The sequence below is a fragment of the Polyodon spathula genome, unplaced genomic scaffold (genome assembly GCF_017654505.1).
Source record: "Polyodon spathula isolate WHYD16114869_AA unplaced genomic scaffold, ASM1765450v1 scaffolds_1433, whole genome shotgun sequence".
NCBI lineage: Eukaryota > Metazoa > Chordata > Actinopteri > Acipenseriformes > Polyodontidae > Polyodon > Polyodon spathula.
In genome coordinates, this window is record NW_024472913.1 from 1 (window position 1) to 19,684 (window position 19,684).

The window sequence follows — 19,684 nt, forward strand, 5'->3', positions numbered from 1 at the left end:
AGCATTGGATTCATAACAGACATAAAATGAAGACACCGGTCCAAGTACTCAAAATCTTACAAGAAAGTGGCTTTAATGGCAGACTTCAAGCTGAAGTTTAAAAGTATAAAACTCCAGGAGCTGTAAACTTACTCAGCAAGAACTACAATCACATGGCCTTCTTATCAAGTATGTGCTCTGATAGTTTCAATTAAATCATTAAATCTGTTTGAGTGCACACTAATGAATGTGCGTTTGTTACCAAAAAAAACCCCTCAGTTAGCATTACCTGTGGTACCTACCACTGACCACCCAGACCACTAGCAACAGAATACTGGTATTCAATACTGAACGCTGTAGATGAGGCAATGCTGGGGATCGAACCCAGGACTTGTCTGAACGGCGTTTCCTTGTTGGCGCTGGTTAGTAAGCTGGAAGAAAGTTCTGGCACATTAAGGAAATGTCTGTAAAACAAATTGCGCATTATAACAGCCTCTCCCCCAAAAAACCTGCACAACCATTATTTCTATCATAACATCACACCAGATGGTCATTAGGCTATACAGTTTCACATATAATAGCTGAGCGGTTCTGTGCATTGCCACAGATTATCCGGTTCGTTCCATAAACAAGCGCACCGGCCGGCGATCTCCGTAATTACATACGAAGGGGAAAAAATGAGTTTGCTTGCTCTGGGTCTTTGTAACTCTCCTCTCCAGTTACAGGGTTGCAGTTTGTGCTCTGGAGGGTGCGCATAAGCAGACCTTATTTGGGAGGGTCACGCAAGCCTTATTGAGTTACTGCAGCCTATCCACTCCTATTAGGAAACTGACTTTGAATGGCTATCCCAAATCAGCTGCAAATCATAAACTCATTCGGGGGTTTTGTAAGATTTGGAATGGAATTTTTTAGCATGTATCAGTAATATATATATTAGGTGAGTTTTCCAGCTCTGAAACACTAACAGACTTTTTCTTTTCTTTAAGAAAAAAAGGTGCAACTCATTCATATTCAGTTTATTACAATAATCAACTAAATTAGTTTACTGTATACATGCTAAAAAAAATCCTCTTGCCGAGATATACTGCATGTGTTTTGTATTGTTTCTTTAAGTAGGGGAACATAGCACCACACGGTGGACAAATGTTGTAATTACACCACTAACTTGCAATTATTTATTTTAGTTGTTCTAATTAAAGGTTCTAAATCAAATTTTATAATGAGTTACATAACGTTGCGTCCAGGTTTTCCAGGGTTTGTAAACAGCTTGTTTTTACTGTACTTTACAGCATATCTGCGCTATTAGAGAGGTAGCCTAAGAGGGATTGGCTACATCAAAACTACACAAAAATGGTGTATATTAGATAATCCAGTCACTACCCACTGGCGCAAAAGAGTGTGCTACATGTGGCAGGCGTCTCTAATGTGTTGACCAACCTTACATAGCGTAAACAGAGAAACGGCTTTGCCAGCAAAAATCTCCTAGAAATAACTGAGTCCAGTGTCTCTGGTACAAGCGCAGATCGCATCATTTCAGGAATAAGAGCCTGGGCCATACAAGGCGAGTCCACCTGGTAAACAGCAGACGCCCCGCTACGATGAGCTCATCGCGGAATGAGATCAGCTGAAGGAACCTCCCCATCTGACAGCACTCCGCCTCACGGCGCTTTCTGTTCTGTGTCCCCCGGGGGCTTCACTAGGAATGGGACGAGATTGTAGCTTGAAGTCGTCTAAAATGAGGAAGGGCAAAGGTCTTTCCTTGTTGCGTGCCTGCCTTTGGAACTCCGTCCCAAGTCATACGGCAATGCTGGCACAGTCACATCTTTCACGTGGGACGATTTTAAAATATCTCATATTACACCAGGATAATGAAAGGTCTCTCTTTCCATACACTTCCTTGGTCATTTCCAAAGCAGTGTCTTCCGAGTTAAAGCATGCTATTGGCTGAAGCCATGTCGGTCAAGGGACGGCGGGGTGGTGAAATGATCAAGAAAGTGAAGAAAACACGGAGAAAGCATGGCTTGCAAACAAAGGTGTCTTTATCCGAGTGTAGAACCAAATCCCAGGTTTAAAACAACACGTTTACTAGAACACGCGTTTCTTTCAGAAGTGCACATTGTAGACCTTTTATCGCAAATAGAAGCGCACAAAACTGAAGGAATTATTTGATTGCACTTTGTGAAAAACATTATCCCCAGTCCAAACTTCCACTGTGAACGAAATGTTTCATTCTTGCCTGTTTAATAGCCTATTGCGGGCGTTTTGTAGTATTTCTTATTGCTGTTTCTGCTTAGATGGTTACTTACGAGTGATTATCAAACAGGGTGTAAGATAATTATCTATAGTCTGGGTCTGGCTGTAGACATTGCTCCCGTTAATCTACTGCGTGGAGAAATACGGCAGCATGGACAGCTACGCTTGCATATACAAATGACCACTAGATGGAGCCATGTGACCGCAGTAGGACAAAGCCGGCATGCACGTTAACCATGCGCCCTTGCAAGGCGATTTCTTTCTCCGCAGTAATTCAATAGCCATGCTCGATCTGAGGGATGGAATACACAATGCATCACGTTACTGTATATCAGTCTACACTGGCACATCTTTGGCTGAGATTGGCTGCAACGATCTCCCCTCCTAGTTTCTCATTCGTCATGTATTATTCTAATTGAATACATCACACGCTCAGTGCATGCTGTGACTCTGTCAGCCACGCCTACTCTCTGGTCTCCATATATGTACTGCATTGAGTGGAAAAAATTTGAAGGTATCAGCGACCTTACTGTCTCTGTGTTCAGATCCTTTTTAACCTGTCACATGTATTACATGGCAAACATCCAGAAAAACAGCTGCTTTTACAAGTTTAAGTGTTGCATTTTAAACAACATGAAGCAGCTACACTTTACCAAGTGCAAGATGCATACAAAGTACACATAGATACATAGTAAGCACAGTACTTTGATGAAATCAAAAAAGATGTTCTACAACATTACAGCATAGGTTTTAAAAAAATGCAATGAAAGCACATTTCTGTAAAATATATATTTTATTAGATGGGTAGATACTTCACATCCATGCTCAAATTTGTATCCAAAGATCCAAATAACATTTCTCACTGCTTATAAAACTACTATAATACCTAACCAGCGCACAGCTTAAAATACAATATATAATACTGAAGACTGGGTGCTAATTACTCCCCAGTTACCACTGGTTTTGGGATACCTTCTGTTACTTCAGATAACACAGTCCAAGATAGTGCTAATCTGGGTCTGTGAAGCCAGCCGCTAAAGCACAAAGTTAAAGTATAACACTTGAGGATACAGTTTCCCTTATCTAATGCATTGATTTAGTGGGTCCTCTTCTGGGGTGCACGAAGGATTCATTAAGGGTTTCTGTGCAACTGGCTGCAGATCTGGGTCTAATAAATGGATCCGAACCAGCTTCAGATCTAAATAGCATAGACTGTTGTTTCAAAAATTAAAAGAAGGACCTTTGTGAAAATCAGCCTCTCTAACCGTGTCTGTTTCCTTCATTCAAGTATTTTGAGCCTCTTTCGCCTTGGAACTAAACTACAGGGCTGTTCCTGTTTTTAATATTTAAAATGTATCAGTATTTAGATCCATTAGCATTTAGATCTGATCTTTTAACCAGGCTGACCTCAGTTGTAGTTTATTCTTGTGATCTCCCCTTAAATCAGATCTACCCACTTTAAATTATAGAACACTGGCAAAGACGAAAATATGAACTTTGAAACATTTACATTTTCTTTGCATTGGTACTGTAGATCTACAATGCTGCCAGATACACAAATCCTTCATATACAGGTATATATATAGTTGGCTCAGTGTATATGTATACAAGATTGTTTATTTAAACAACTTTGATTTATAAAGGAACTCTGTGTTATTTGAAATGCAGTAAACTAAAATTATAGGGGCCCTTCTGTAGCAGGAATCTCCTAGCCACAGAACAAAACATTAATCTTATTTACTTTTACTGAGACCAGAAAATCTTATATAACCCAGAGCAAAATAATTAAATTCCAGCCATCATCTTCTGTGAATATTTTTTTAAGGTGGACTGAGCATGGAATTAGCTGTCTGAAGCCTTGAAATCAGCCGAGCTGTGCCTTAAATTTGTATGCCTCTCTAAACAGAAGAATTGCAAACTTGGCAGACATCAGACTCCAGAAGGCTCATAGCTTGCCTGCTGCTAAGTATTTTTGTTATTATAAATTATTCATTTATCAGACTTCCTGTTCCCAGACATTCTAGTCAATCATAAATGTTATTGTGTGTGCATGCAAAACATGTAGCTGACAAAAACAAAATCTAAAACTGAGAAAAAACATTTTTTAATGGTTTGAGATGTTAAAAAGATAGATGTGTTTGTGATGGCAGGTGTTATTTTCTGGTTTGGGGTTAAATACTGCTTCAGCTTACTGCTTTTTTTTTATGGATGGTCATGCAACACCAGTTTATGATTTTCACTTACCAAAAAATAACATTTGGTATGAACATGCTGTACATGTTGTGATCAGTAGGGGACGTCAAAAAGTATTGGTACTGGTGATAATAATAATAATAATAATAATAATAATAATAATAATAATAATAATAATAATAAAGAAAACAATACTGTGATGCAACTAGTATACAATTTGTGAATGAATAATTATAGCCTTCAGGTAAATATAAATCAACACATTTTCCTGGGAGTCAATACAGGGTTGTTTTTGCCTGGCCTCCAGTATAAGCTCTTGACAAGCAGGTTCTGGTTTACAATGATTCTCTTTACTCTCTGTTGAAAACTGTGGTCAAGTCAACCACTCAGAGATTTGCCAGCATCGCTAGCATTATCATCTCAACAGCTCCAGACAGCAACCGATACTAGCTATTGCTGGGGTTTAAAACAGCACTGAGATATTTGTTCACCGGTATGATGCCACGGCAATAAGGACCTGCACAGCCATGGAGAAGCAGGGCACCTGGGCTACGGTGTAAGCCAGGGAGCGGGTTGGTGCCTTCAGGGCCAACAGGTAAGCGACAGTGTGGACCAGCCTGCCCAGGAAGAACACCTGGAAGTGGGTGCGGGCTATCGGCAGGGCGGGCTCGGTCATGGAATAAACTGCACCCAGGAACAGGAAGGGGAAAATGTTCTCCATGTCGTTGTGGTGGGCCCTGCAACGGAAACACAAGCAGAAATCAGCCCCAGGTTGTTTTGTTTTTTTTAAAAGCATTCCAGCTTGAACTGCGTTTAACACACGCTGCTTTTCAGACATTGCAGCACTGCGATTACTGGCGTTAGGCCAGGGAAATAATTTACTACACAAATGCCACGGCAGAGTCAATGAGTCAAAGACCTTTGTGAGTAGAATCCTTGCTATTTCACCTGAGGGTCCATGCAGGTTTACTCAATTTATCAATATAATTCATCCATTTGACATGCAAGGGTTGCCATCGGTGACCAATTGGACTACTTTATTCCAACACACATTTCCCAGTTTTAAGTAAAGTAAATTCTCATAAATCACACTGCAGAACAGCTGACATATAAACATTAATAGGAAACTATGTAGGAGAGTGGAGATCTGGCTTTGGAACAGGTTGAGGATTAATCACAACATGGAAGCCCTTATGATAGCTATCCAGTGGCATGGATAACTCGGAGAAAGTGTAGCCGGCCGCTGGTAGGCTGTCCCAGTTAACTCTTTCCCGAGTATACTAATGGATACATTACTCAGAGCCCTTTATCTTCATTATTGTCATACCAGTTTTTTTTTTGGTTTTCTCTCACCAGCAGTAATGACACACACAGTGTTAACAGTCACACTAGCTGCAACCAGCTGGAGTCCACATGTTTAAAAAAAACAGCCCCTCTCTAATTCCCTAGCACTGAATCCCAGCATAAACACAGTTCTTGTATCTGTGCTTTTTGGAACCACAACTGTGGCTAACGTGATTGCTCAGCTCCAAATGGTTCTGTTTTTTAGGTAGCATAATGTAAACAACTTTGAAATGCCTACAGGAGCACCAAGCCTGGATCATCTCCTTGTTTGGTTCTACACATGGATTGCATGACCTCAGAAACTCGTAAATCTAATCCAACAGCCAGAAAACTATACTGGCACAGAGAAGTACTGAGTAAAGTTTCCTTGAGGTAAAACATGAAAAACAACTTTGATTAGCAGCTGTACAACCCCTTTGTGCACCACGGTGATGTGTACCAGACCCAGCTGGGTTTCATTGATCTGCCAGGTGTTGATCGTTCATTTTCCCACTTGTACAAAAGATACAGTGTTGTTATGGTTTCCATATTAATGGTTTCTTTTAGAGATGCATTGCAAAATGTAGGTTTTCCTTTTGTATTTAATTCGGATGAATATCTAACGTCTTTCATGGACCACACAGTAACATGATCAAGTAGACTGACAGTAGCCATCTATTTATTTGTCAGGTAGGTTCAAAAGTTTCTACCTAAAATAATACATTACATGCATTCAAATGCATACTGTTATATTTTGTAATGGTTACCATGGCTACAGGCCTACCCACCCCTTCCTGTTCTGCTTGCCCTCTCTGGTCACGTGACGGGACCCAGGAGTACCAGATCTTTAAACAGGAATCATGAACTGCCTCTGAAAACATTTCCTTCTGAAAACATTTCCTTCAATTCAAGATTGTTGAAATAAATGTTGATTTGTGATAATGGCATCATTTAGACTGGGCGTTTCCTTCAAAAAGCATTTGTAAGCCAGTTATTTTCACTTTACAGTATATCTGCACGATTTACTGGTCTTGTTACGGTTTTCCCTCATACTGTTTGTGCTGTGCAGAGAAGAGGAACACCTGCAGCATGTAGCACACACTTGTGGAAATAGACTGTCCCATCACATGACTGACAGCAGTAGTGTGGTGAAGCCAGAACGTGCTGGAACACCATTCCAGGACATATGGACATTGCAGCCCATAGCCCCGATAACTTTTCATTATGTTTGCAATCCTTATGGATTATTCTGAGTGGATCTTATTGTAATTATTCAAATACTGTGTTTATTGCCTTTTGATAAGTGAATAATTGATAAGTATCTTTTCACTAAATTAAAACAATAAATAAATAAAAACATGAAGTATTTCAGTATTTAGTATTTTTCATTTTCAACAATATATGTGCTCCAGTGTGTCAGGGGTATAGGAATATCTCTACTATTGCCATACGTTTATGGAGAGGTTAGCTCCACATAGTTACAGACGTTCATGTGAAATAAAAAATATTGTCAGCTTGACTTGTGAGCTGTACCATAGTGTGAATGATCGATTTCAGCTCCATGTTATTATATGGGTTTATTCAGCCAGGTTTAATATCTCACAAGACTATATGCCAAAAAAAATTGTACTAACACTACTTGAGGAAATAATGTGTACAGTCTGTTCTTGACACTGTCATGTTTAACCAAAATGCTATAAATCCTATCAAATGTGTGCCACCAATCCTGTTCAATTTACACATCATCACAGCCAATCAGAATTGGCAATCAGTGAGTGCACTAAATTAGAAATGGATAGATCATTTGTTACATGAGGTAACAGTTGCTAGGACCAGCACTTATTTGCATTTAAAATAGCAACAGAAATATAAAGAAACAAAGCAATTGAAATGACATTCAAAGCTTTAGTACCAACTCTTTAAATGCATATCGATACCTTTCTCTCTATCCTCTTCTGAATGTGATTTAGTTTTCTTGTGGAAAGCAGCTGCATACTTCTTCCACGGGGTCATGGAAGATAATTTCCTGGCTGTTTTTATGGGACTCGGGAGGGGTACAAGATTGGGAAAATTCCATAGTAATTCCATTACCAGTTCCAGGACTGCTGTGGCTTTAATGAAAAGCCCCTGGAATTAAGCAGTTGTGAAGCTACAATAAGCTGAGGTATAATTCGTATGTGTCTGTTTCCTATATTCTTCCATTGCCTTCTGTTCAGGGCAATCTGTTTCATCACAAAGTAGGCCTTCATCACAAGGCACACACTCCTGCTCAGCTTGCAACAACAGGGTGTTATGAGCGGCGGATTTGATAATGTGGTTTCTTGTCTCCGCTTCACAATACATAATACGCCCAGGGTTGTTTTTAAAAGGTAAAAAACACTGTCTCAAGTTCAAGAATTAAAGACCCCACCCTAATGAAAAGCCTACAGGGTGTCATTATTTTGTGATTTGTCATTTTATCAGGTGTTTTACACCTATTTACAGGAAATATTTTATAACAGAGCCCCCAGCGTGTAACATAACACCATAACAACTGCTAACAAATGAAGAAAGTCACCCCCCCCCCAAAAAAAAAAAACAACAGAGCTTGCAATGTAAAGCAGTCTGTACCATATAACTGCATAATGAACAGAGGAACAGGAAAGTCAGTAATTGCATGTTGGGTTTCGGACACAGAGAACTTTAAAACTCATTGCTTGAATTGCTATCTCAAGTTAAATGTGAAGCCCAGCAGTCCCTTACTGAAGCAGCATGGCTCTTGTACAGCTCCTGCTACTGGCTTCATTATGTCAGCCTCCCATCTTAAGGATGCCTAACAAAACCAGCACTTATTCAGAGCTATTTTTCCAAGCTGAATCACTAAAGGAGTCACGGTCGGATCACCAGCCACAGCAAAACAAAGTCGCAAGCTAGACACAGAAGGCTTGTGATACACTACGTCAGTGCCGACCACTTCAAGTATGTGTTGCACAACAACCAACTCTCCCCGTCCATCAGCAGCCTCGGATAATGTAGTCATGGAATTACAACAGCATTCTGAGATGAAAGTGATTCAAACGTGCAGCAATAAAAGACAAATGTGCTTCTCTCCCTCACACCGCAGGGTACAGATTAAATGACACACTGCATCTCTTTCCACAATATACAGCAGAGGGATTGTTGTGTTGACTGTATTTTGCGTCTGTGGTGATCTAAAGACATGGGGTCTAGTTTAGAGAGGGTGATGTGGATTTTTTATTTTTTTATTTTGTGGGGTTAATAAAAAAAAAAAAAAAAAAAAAAAAAAAACAGTCTCAGCATACCGGTGTTCTTCTATTACGGGTTTAACCCTTATAAAAATTAACCATATATATATAATATATATATATATATATATATATATATATATATATATATATATATATATACACACACACACACACATATTTTTTAGGGTTTGTAGAAAGAGCACAACTTAAAAAAAAAGAAGAAGAAGAAAACCGCAAAGCAGTTAAGATCCCTTTAGTAACATACACGGTTTGTTTCTCATTTTGAAACAGTAAAACATTTGTCACCTTTCCAAAAAAGTTATCGTTTCTATATCAACACAGATACGGGTCAGCGCTGTTTCACTGAACTGTTTACAGGACCGTTTTAAAGCACATACGTCACACAGGCAGTCAGATTGTCCTTCTAAGAACCAAATCAGGTTTTGCACTGACTTCATTTAATAAAGCAAAAGTTAAACAACACTGATATTCAGATAAAACCTTAGCACCAGTGCTAAGCTGTGTAGCGGGTCTTCTCCAGGGAGTTACCTCATACGGGCCTGTGATATGTAATGTTACTTTCTGTCCTGTTTTTCAAACTTATACCATACCTTCGGCATCGCTCCACATCAGGGTCTTCTCGAGCGAAATGCAGGCCACCGTGCCTCATTGCATCCTCCGGATTAGCGAAAGCCTTATGACAATAAATAAATAAATAAATAAACAAACAAACAAACAAACATGAGTCACTTTTAAACGAACGCATCATGCATGACGGCAATGTTAAATGACTGTTGCATTTTAAAGGTTTTCTTTCTGTCTGCCCACGAATGAACTTAATCTTCAAATCAAGCACGAGTTAATTCTCAAAAAAAAAAAAAAAAAAAAAAAAAGTCTTACAAATGCATCCCGGCAATAACAGATGCAAGTTTTTGATGACCCATATTCTGTATGTGTACATTATCGCATGCATCACCAATCTGATGTATGGTTGTGAATATCCTAGCTGTAAACTGTTCCCGACAGAAAGCACATTTTAAAGCTGCAGTCTACCAGAAGTTTGTGGAGTTGTACACTAATATTTGGTTGCTCGATGGCTGCTTACTACACTGTTGTTCATCTGTGAACCGTACTTTATCAGAAAGTGTTGGAAATTATGTTCACGGTTCTTCTATTGAGTCCTAATTGCCATTACAGGACACAACTGTTTTCCTTAGAGCTCATAAAGCTGGAGCTTATAGCTGTTTATTTTTCCTCTTAACAGAAAAGCAGTAAGATGGCAGTATTTTGGACTTATTGCAAACTAACCATAATATTTATTTATTTAGCAGTAGTACAAAACTAAAATGAGTCTAAGCAAATGCATTTTTCTTATATTTTAGGTCATTATTTCTTTCTACTTTATTTGTGTCATACGTTCAAAAAACAATGCTTCAATAATAAGCAACGAAACAAGATTTATGGTTTTGACGGCAGCATAAGGGAAAGTGGAATTCAACATGTCTCTCTTCTGGTAGCACAAAAAGAACGAGAAGACCATCGTGTTTTTATTATAGATATATATATATATATATAATTATATATATATATATATATATATATATATATATATATATATATATATATATATATATATAATTTGATTTTATTTTCCAGCGCTTACAGTGATTTTGAAATGTACATGCAAGCTCTACAAAATATCCTAGATAAGTTTAATTTGAAAAAATAATGTCAACAAACTCCAAACGGTATTTCTTACCTTTTTTCGAAGTCTCACTTGCCCCGTGATAATTGCCACAATGTACATTTTGATGATCAGAAGAGTGCTGTAAAAGACGAAAGACCCAAATGCTTCATTGTCCAACATCGTTACATTAGGGTAGGTATTTCTATTGTTATTTTGTTTCTCTTATGATGCTTTCCACGTTTAAAAAAGTTAGAGACAACGAGCAGCAGTTTGTTTCAGCCCAAGTTTGAGTGCTCGACTGAGCATTACTACACATTCCAGAGCAACTTTTAAACAAACCAGCTGCACTTAAAGACACAGCGCTTCTTTTCAATTATTGGAAGCGTGACAGGAGAGTCTTCGTGCTTTTATTAGCGGTATAGAAATAAAAAGAATCCCTGTTAATTACGCTGTATATAGCTACGCTAAACCGTCGTATTTATACAAAACACCAGAAAGCAGAGCTGAACAGTTTACTATACAATCAATATCAAATTCTGATACCAGCTCAAACTTTACAGACGCAGACAGCCTTGCATTATTCAGAACTGCAATTCTAAATGTGCTGTTCCAAGTTCCATGAGTCTGTAGGGGACATCCACTATGTGGCCTGGTGATCCTTAGGAAGGAGTCTTGTGAAACCTAACCTATATTACAATATGTGGACTGTATATATTCCTTGTACAACATGTATTACTACTTCAGCTTTTTTACCAGGAAAAAATATATAAATGAGATAATTGCAACACATGAACACCAGGTGGCACTGTTTGCTAAGTATAAAACCAGTTATAGGTAAAAGTAAATGTATTTAAGGAAGATAACATAAGATATAACACGATGATCTTTGTTCATTTCTACTCCCTATCTGTATGTCAGTTTGTGTCCAACATGTCTATTTATCTATCTCGGTATGTGCCTACCTTGGAATATATCCAAGGCTTCTTACATTCCAACTTAAATATCACAGTATTTGGATTATACAGGATCACTCACAGTGTACTTGCTGTGGACTGATAGTGCAGTATTTTGCCGTAAGCATGTAGATGTGTGTTGTATATCATATTTTAATAATTAAGTTATTGGCGTGGTACTAACTACTACAAGTTCTGTCTCTTGGGCTGACAGTCCAGCAGTTTTAATGACTGCAAAAAGTAAAGACTTTAAAGTAGGTAGAGGTACTTGCAGCATTGACATACAAATTGAAAGAACAAAGCCACTGTCAAGGATGTGGTTAGATGTTAGCTGAATAAAATGCTAGGGAAAGACCACCATTTGATTATAATCTGCCTTCTCTTTGAAATATGATCATTACCCAAGATTGTAGGTTTGAGACACAATTAAAAAAAACCAAAAATATATGAACATAATTCAAGTCTTTCGTTTAACATCTTGTAATAAATGATCAAAAGTCTACCGGAAGCCATAATAGCAGTTCAGTATTTCATGTTAGATTTCAAAATGTCATTTTTCCCATTTTTGTCAGTTTTTCATTGAGTATATGGAAAACTACAAAGCAGTATGTAATTCAATATGTTAACATTAGGTTTCATTCGACTTTATGAAGCAAAATTAGTTAATTCTGTAGGGTGACGCGAAACTGTTGGCCAGCGTAATGCAGCAAACAAAAAAACCTTTAGACCATATTAGAAATATTAGGAACTTGCCCGTTTCCCTTCTCCAAATCAAAACGCAGCTATGGTATAATTAAGATTTTTTTGCTATGTTGTAGTTAGATTAGGATCAAGATGTATCATAATATATGATTGCTGTCATTTTTCAAGCCTTTGGTGACATTTCTTCATCATGGAAACACTTTTTTTTTCATTTTGTTGTAATGCTCAGTGCAGCATATTTTTGTAGTCAAATTGAAACCCATTTTTGTCATAAAGAGATAAATGAGGCTGATAGCATTTCACAGACATGGGAAAATGACACAGATAAGGTGCCAACCCACATTTGCTTTGCTGCTCAAAATATTATACGCTGTATTCAGAACTACACATGATCATGTAAGGATCATGATCACAATACAAGGACAGAATTTTACATGCTTCATTTATTGATTCCAATAATGAAAAGTCACACTTATACAGCTTAATCATTATCATTAGACACAATAAGGAGGCCACTAGTTATTAACAGAAGTGAAGCAGTGATATCAGTTCCCAGTTTGTGTTAGAAGCATCGGGCATGGCTCTGGAGTGTGTTCACGGAGGATCTTGACGCTTCTCAAATGCACCTCCTAGTGCTGCTGTTTTATACAGATTTTTACACTCCTTTGTGTGCAAAGCTTATCTCCGTGTGTCAGCATCATTTTGATCAGACAACATCGCTCCACGCCATCCCTGCAGCAATCTGGTACATGGTTTTACACTACGCAGGATTTTGACCCGGGTAACTAGAAATTGGGTCAGGACCTGGGTTGGAGCACCAGTGTGAAAGGGGCTTTACTTGCAACAGGTTAGGGAGGTCAGTTCTGCTCATTTAATTGCCCCTTTCCCAGCCAATATATATTGTAGCAGCATACACTGCCCACACATAGCTGCCCTTCATAGCGTTGTACTTATGTTTTCATAAACTCTTTACAACCCCTACCTATCAAAACTAAAAACCTCAGAGCATCCACCCAACCTGTTTGACTTTGCTTAGCTTTACTAACATGTCTATTCCCTTTTGTGTAAAAAAAAAGGAGCCACAGGATGTATTTGACTGATGATGCATGACATCCTTTTTACACCTACCCAGTTTACTCACCAGGCCCACGCTTTGGGGGAAAAAAACATCAATAAAAGGTTTTCAGCTTTGATGTCTGCTCCAGCGGTTCTGCTTGGAAAAACCTTACTGAGTTGATAGCTAATTTTGCCTGGTAATGTCAACATGAAACAAATGTTTTAAAGTAAGGAATGTAAAAAATGGATATTATTATAACAATCACAGCATTTATATGGAAGCATGCTCATTAATCTCGCTTTGTGCTGGTGTATTGAAGCTTAGGAAAAAGGGATCTTTCTAATTCTTTCACATGTCACATGTTGGCTGCCAAATTTACACAAAAGATCTGTCAAAGCTCCCATAATAAAAGTATTGAGCGATATTTTAAAAGGATCATTATATTTGACAAATGGAATGTGTCAAGGTTTATATTCAAGTTCAAGTTTGCACAGTGATAGTCCCACTCATTAAAGAAACCATGGAGAGAAAACAAAAGGACTGACCAGGGTAGTGCTTACTCAGAATCATTCACTTTGGTAAGATATGTTGAATGAACAGTTACAATCACTCCAAGAATAATGATATTCAGTCCTTGTAGAAAAACGTCCAAGTAAATCTGTTGCCAGCAGAAACAGTTACCAATACTGTTAGAGAAAAGACAGCCACCAACATTACAACAGAAACAGACAATTGCCCTCATCACAAGAATGAAAACAACATCCTTTTGCTTTACTCCTCAGTATCGGAGGCGTCCATCAAAGAGAGGCTTTTGGGGCTGACATCATCACAACAGTCCTCAGCATCCGAGAAGGAAGACACGTAATGGAGTCCAGATGCTCTTTGGTAACCATGGACACAGGACTCAGGAAATATAGACAGCTCCAGGCAGTTACTTCCTGGCTGCTTTGTGGACACATTCCACATTTCTAACAGCGGAGAGCACATCGCGCATCCCATTCCGATTCTGGAACCAGCTCTTTCAGTGACAAAAATACTCTCTGGATGTCTCCCCTATAGACAGATTATGAGGGGAACATCCTTATAGTAGATGCAATCACTTCCAGTAACTGGAAGACACACCTTTGCCAAGTATCAGTCTGTTAATTTGTCCCTCGAGGGGGAGGCAGAAAGTATGAAGGGAATGTACGCTCAGTAGTTTGAATCGTTTTTTTCTCACTTCTGCAAGTTCAGTCAGAGGGCCTAGTTCAGTCTTCTTTATTGAACAAAATGCTCTTGTCTCCTTTTTAGCAACACAAGCCTTTTAGAAAGGGGAGAGCAGCTTTTAAAAAGCAAATTCAATCATTATAATTATGCATTGCAGATCCCAACTCGTTCCTTTACCATGCATTTGAAATGAGTTCTTCAAAGTGGTCCACTGAATTGCACCTTCATCGGACAGTCAATAGTCAACTAGCCAACGTCATATTCATTATATCTAGAAATCCTATTGCATTGTCCTGTAAGACTTCAACAAAATAGTCAATCCAGATTTAAATAAACTAGATGTCACAGATAATTTGGTGAACCCAATATTTGATTAGATCTAGTCTTGGCTTATCCAAGTCTTACAGGATACTTGTGTTGTCTGGATGTTGGTTTAGTCCGAGGCCCCATCTGAATTTTTCAGTCTGCCCATGACAGTGTATCCAGTCATTGCCTCAATGGTCCTGCCAAGGGAAACGACAAAGACACGGTAACATGAGACAGATCCTGTCAGCTGCACTCAGGTGATTGAGATTAAACAAGCCTGCCTGTGTCACCTGTCAGAGTAACTGATCTTACAAGAGCCGACAGCTTCTGTAAGGTTCGCCTCATGGCCTGTCAAGCGTCACTCAGGACGGGATCCTTGAAGTCGGAATTCAGATTTTAAAAAGGAAGAGCAGCAGAGGTTTGTTGAGAAGTGGTTACTTAACAAAAAGTCGGTTCTGATAACAATTACCAAACAAAGTGAAACCTGCTTAGTGTATTTATGAACACATTTATTTTGCTATGTTTTGTAACTGTTTGAAAAACCAATTAATCACAAAAACAGTGGTTGGATAGCTGAGAGTTATGGACTACCGAAGTGTGGAAGGCAGTGGGTTTGAGTAAGATAGTAGTGGGTTGAAGAACTGCTAATGAAATTGTTATTAAACTCAATAGGGAAATTCTTTAGCAAAAGTTAATTTGTGTATTTTGGGGCTATAAGAAGACCATCCTTGTATGTATGTATGTATGTATGTACTGTATGTATGTGTGTACATATGTATGTATGTCGCATGTTTTGTGTTTACATCCGTAGCCTGGGTTACAACACATGTATGTTACTGAGGCAGGCGACGTACCATATCCTGTCAACCTAGCAAACACAGAAGAGGCAACATTATCCCTCCTGGACAGAGAGACTCTTCAGTGCTGTTTAAACTGATAACTTATTAACAGTGACGCTCAGGTGACAAAACTACATCGCATTACTGGCAGCACTGTCCCTTATCAGAGGCTCGCTGTAACTGGAGACCCGAGAAGAGGTTCGATTTTCATTCAAGCTTGGGGTTTGAATAGTGGAATATTTTCCATTTAAAACAACTTGCATTAGTCTTTCCAATAAGAACTGGCACGTTTTTAAGCCGTGGTTCTTAACTCTTACTTACTGCTTGTCATTCAGGTAAAGTGTGGTGGGGGACCCTGTATGATTTGAAACATGTTAAACAGTTGGATTACTACAGTATATTATATTACCACTAAGCCTGTGACATCAGTTTCAGACAGTAGGCAATAGAGCCAATATGAAAGACTTTGATAGAGGGTGTTCGGCAAGCAGGTGATCCATATAGCGCTGAGCTGCGTGTAGACAGCAATGTTGCACTGAACTAGATGAACACTAGATGGCGCTGGCTCTTACTTAAAAAAAGAGACCAAAAAAATACACTGAAATTACAGAGCATAGTAATCATAAATAACAGTGGACAGACGAAAAGATAATGTAATTAGAAGCGACCTATAGTTTAAACACCTCCGTGTGCCATTGAATCACTGCTATATGGTTCTGCATTGCCGACGTTAATACTGACTTGCACAAATAGTGCACGGGTGTTTCTCTGGCTCTGTTCAAACCCTGTCTATTCCCTTTCTTCTCATTGGCAGTATAATATTCTTTCATTTCTACCATGACCTTGTGCTCTAACTTTCTTTCGTTGTTTTATTCTTTCTCAGATTTCAAAAGACAACCCGGGAATGTGCGGCTCAGATACCAGGGTGTTGAGTCTTTTATCACTATACCAGTGACAGCCGTCTCGGGTATCCTCTCAATAATGTGCCGAGCCGCGATGCTCCTGCCGGCCAGGCTATCGGTGGAGGGCAGGTGAGCTGTCCTGTAGTCATTTTCACTGGGAAGATAATGTTGCCTCGGTGCAAACATCTCCCCTGCAGCCACGGGAGTCTGTGAAGAACGCGTCAGCTGACTGATCTGGGCTGCAGTCCAGCAAGTACAGAGAGGAGCCTGCCGTTTTGATTGACTTAAATACCAGCAGCGCGATTTGCAATTGAAATAAATGCCGGAGTTCATAGCTCAGTTTGGGGGAGCAATCGAGTCTCTGCATGTTAATCAACATAGTCTCCCAATTAAAAGTGGGAGCTTGTATGACGTGCAGAGTTTTGAAGTGAGCATCTTAAATTGTGGTATTTTCCATCTGCTCACTACAGAAATCACAAGTTCATTTAAATGAAACAAGGATTAGGATCTGGAAGGCTGAATGCTCATACATGTGAAGGTGCTTTACTTTCTTCTCATGGGATTCCGGTTTGCAAAGCTTTTCTTTATAAATTTGTGTTGAAGACATCTGCTTTATTAGCTTGCAGGGTACTTGTTAACCATCGTCCAGTGCTAGATCAATTTTTAGAGGCAGTTGAATACGCAAACAGTAGAGTTCTGCTGGAAACCTGAAGCTGTTGGGAATCCTGTGAAGCCGTGCATTGCTGTTTTATAAATCTGCTTTAATGAAGACTGTGGGTGCGTCTTTGGACTTTATACAGATTACAGACACACCTGAAAATTGCTTTGTAAAATCGCTGAACAGTGTGTGAGTGTTATTTATTTTAGTACGAAGGATAATAATAGCATTAAGTTGTATCAGCTACAATTATAAGAAATGGGATTGAAATAAACAAGCAACCAGCCAACGGAATGGTCTGTCAGCCATACCTATTTCCGAAGCTCGGCTTTCTTTCTCTTCGAGTGTAACTGTACCCAGTGTTATATAGAAAAGATACCAATGCGGAGTCTGAATACAATACCCAAGGAAATAATGTCAAGAACGTGTTCCCATGACGACTGACTCTGTCCTCTGTATCTAAATGAAGAGCTGCTATCACGGGTGCTGACTGCGCACTGCAAGCCTATAGAGATAATTTGGATTAACAATTGGAAGTGATACATATCTAATAATTAAATACAAAATGAAAAAAATAACATGGTTAATTTACAAAAACTGAACTAATATATATATATATATATATATATATATATATATATATATATATATATATGTGTGTGTGTGTGTGTGTGTGTGTGTGTGTGTGTGTGTGTGTGTGTGTGTGTATATATATATATATATATATATATATATATATATATATATATATATATATATATATATATATATACACACTTCCAACCAATATAGTTGTATCAAGTACAATAATAAGGAAGGGAATTGGAAAATGAAAATTCCTTTTAAGCAATCATTCTGTCAAGCCTTACCTGTTTCCATTGATCCCAATTTCTGCAGCTCTTCTCCCTCTCTCTGTCTCTGAGTGTGTCTGTATCCAGCCTCTCTCCCTTGCAGTCCCACTCTATCTGTGACGGCCAGCCTGCGGAACTCTACCTGAGCTCCTGTCATTGTGACATCATCTCTGTCTGCTGGGACCGGCTCCCCACGCACCACGCTGAATCAATCTGTTACAATCAAACTATCATAACTTCAAATGAGGGAATACAGCTCACTCAGCTTCGCAAAAGACTCAAACAAAAAGTAACAAAGTCAGTTAGCAAAAATAAATAAATAAATAAATAAATAGTTTGAACCGAAATGAATATTTAAAAGCCATAAGCGTACCACGGTGAGTTTGTACAGTAGGATTGGAGTTTACCATGCTGTTCAATGTGTCACTATTGCCAAAATATTGTGACAATTGGGATTGAATGTAATGAAAAGAAAGAAGGGATGAAGGAAATGAATTAAAGACGAAGCAATTATAAAATGAAAGCACAGAATGCATGAAATGCTTGCTTAGTTGTGTTTGCTCAAAACACAAATTCTATGTCCATTTCCCTATACAAACCCCACAGCCTTTAAATGTCACCACGTTTTGTTAAAACCGCTTTCCATGTGGACAATATATTCAAATACAGTGTATGTGGTGTGCCCTTTCACCCCACGCTTAGTGTCTACACGGTAATGTTTTTAGCCCTAAAGCTATAAATACATATTTTACAATCTGTGTATGAATGCTGGACTAGTCAGCAGCATCTCGAAGAAATACCTCCAGCAGGATATATAAACCTTTTAAAAAAATGTAGTGCCTTTAAAATATCAGTGCTGCTAGTCACATTTAAGAAACATAATAAACGGTTCATTTGAATTTCACCATTCTATTGTTTGGTGCAGGTGGAAATGTAGCCGCGTCGTTCATCCATTACCTGTACTGAAATGATATCAGTTACATTAGAGGGGGGTACAGTTGCACAATGCGTTACCAATATTACACATACAGCGACAATGACGCGCTGCTGCAATTAGAACCACCCGCCGCTTTACTCATTCAGTATGTACAGGGACTCGTATCTGTTTTAGATTGCTGTGGCCATGATCATCAACAGCTGACAGAAAACAGTAAGTGCAACACAAGGCGTCGACACTATTTTTGTTCTTAAAGTTACCAGCCTTTAATTCAGAATGTACACTCCTAAATGAATCTGTAAAGCTGCTCTGTGTTTTTATACACCAGGCCTAGTTAAGAGTCCAGCAATCAATGCATTTGTTCCAATTCCCTCCCTGTTTCACCAGCAGTTTCTGGAATCTCCAGCAGAGGTCACGCTATCCCAACTATTAATAATGAACTTTCCATGAAAAGGTGGAGGAGCGAGCGAGCGAGAGAAACAGTGCAAGGTAGTTTGACAGCATGCATTCCACATGCAGAGTCACTCTGTATCTAACACCCAATTGCTGTGGACTCTGTCACAACTTCCCTATCGCTGCTAAAAAGAAAA

General features: G+C 38.8%; 1 protein-coding gene and 1 long non-coding RNA gene across 2 annotated transcripts; both read right to left on the bottom strand.

Annotated features, from left to right (window-relative positions):
- Positions 1–4,320: 4,320 nt before the first annotated feature.
- Positions 4,321–11,001, bottom strand: ptges (prostaglandin E synthase). The gene is made up of 3 exons (XM_041242862.1): positions 10,756–11,001; positions 9,608–9,690; positions 4,321–5,162 (listed from the first exon to the last, which is right to left on the bottom strand). Exons 1-3 carry the CDS (start codon positions 10,861–10,863, stop codon positions 4,913–4,915), a joined length of 441 nt encoding a protein of 146 aa, XP_041098796.1. The 5' UTR covers positions 10,864–11,001; the 3' UTR covers positions 4,321–4,912.
- A 1,765-nt stretch (positions 11,002–12,766) lies between these two features.
- LOC121309729 lies at positions 12,767–18,253 on the bottom strand. Its single transcript, XR_005948659.1, has 2 exons — positions 18,176–18,253; positions 12,767–15,104 (listed from the first exon to the last, which is right to left on the bottom strand). It is a non-coding gene; the product is annotated as an uncharacterized LOC121309729 (long non-coding RNA).
- Between the last annotated feature and the right edge of the window lie 1,431 nt (positions 18,254–19,684).

What these genes read in the sequence shown, in the direction of transcription:
- ptges (XM_041242862.1), bottom strand. Translation starts at nt 10,863, where the DNA reads ATGTTGGACAATGAAGCATTTGGGTCTTTCGTCTTTTACAGCACTCTT. An exon ending in AAGTGAGACTTCGAAAAAAG is followed by an intron (nt 9,691 to 10,755) that starts GTAAGAAATACC and finishes TATTGTCATAAG; the next exon opens with GCTTTCGCTAATCCGGAGGA. An exon ending in GATGTGGAGCGATGCCGAAG is followed by an intron (nt 5,163 to 9,607) that starts GTATGGTATAAG and finishes TTTCCGTTGCAG; the next exon opens with GGCCCACCACAACGACATGG.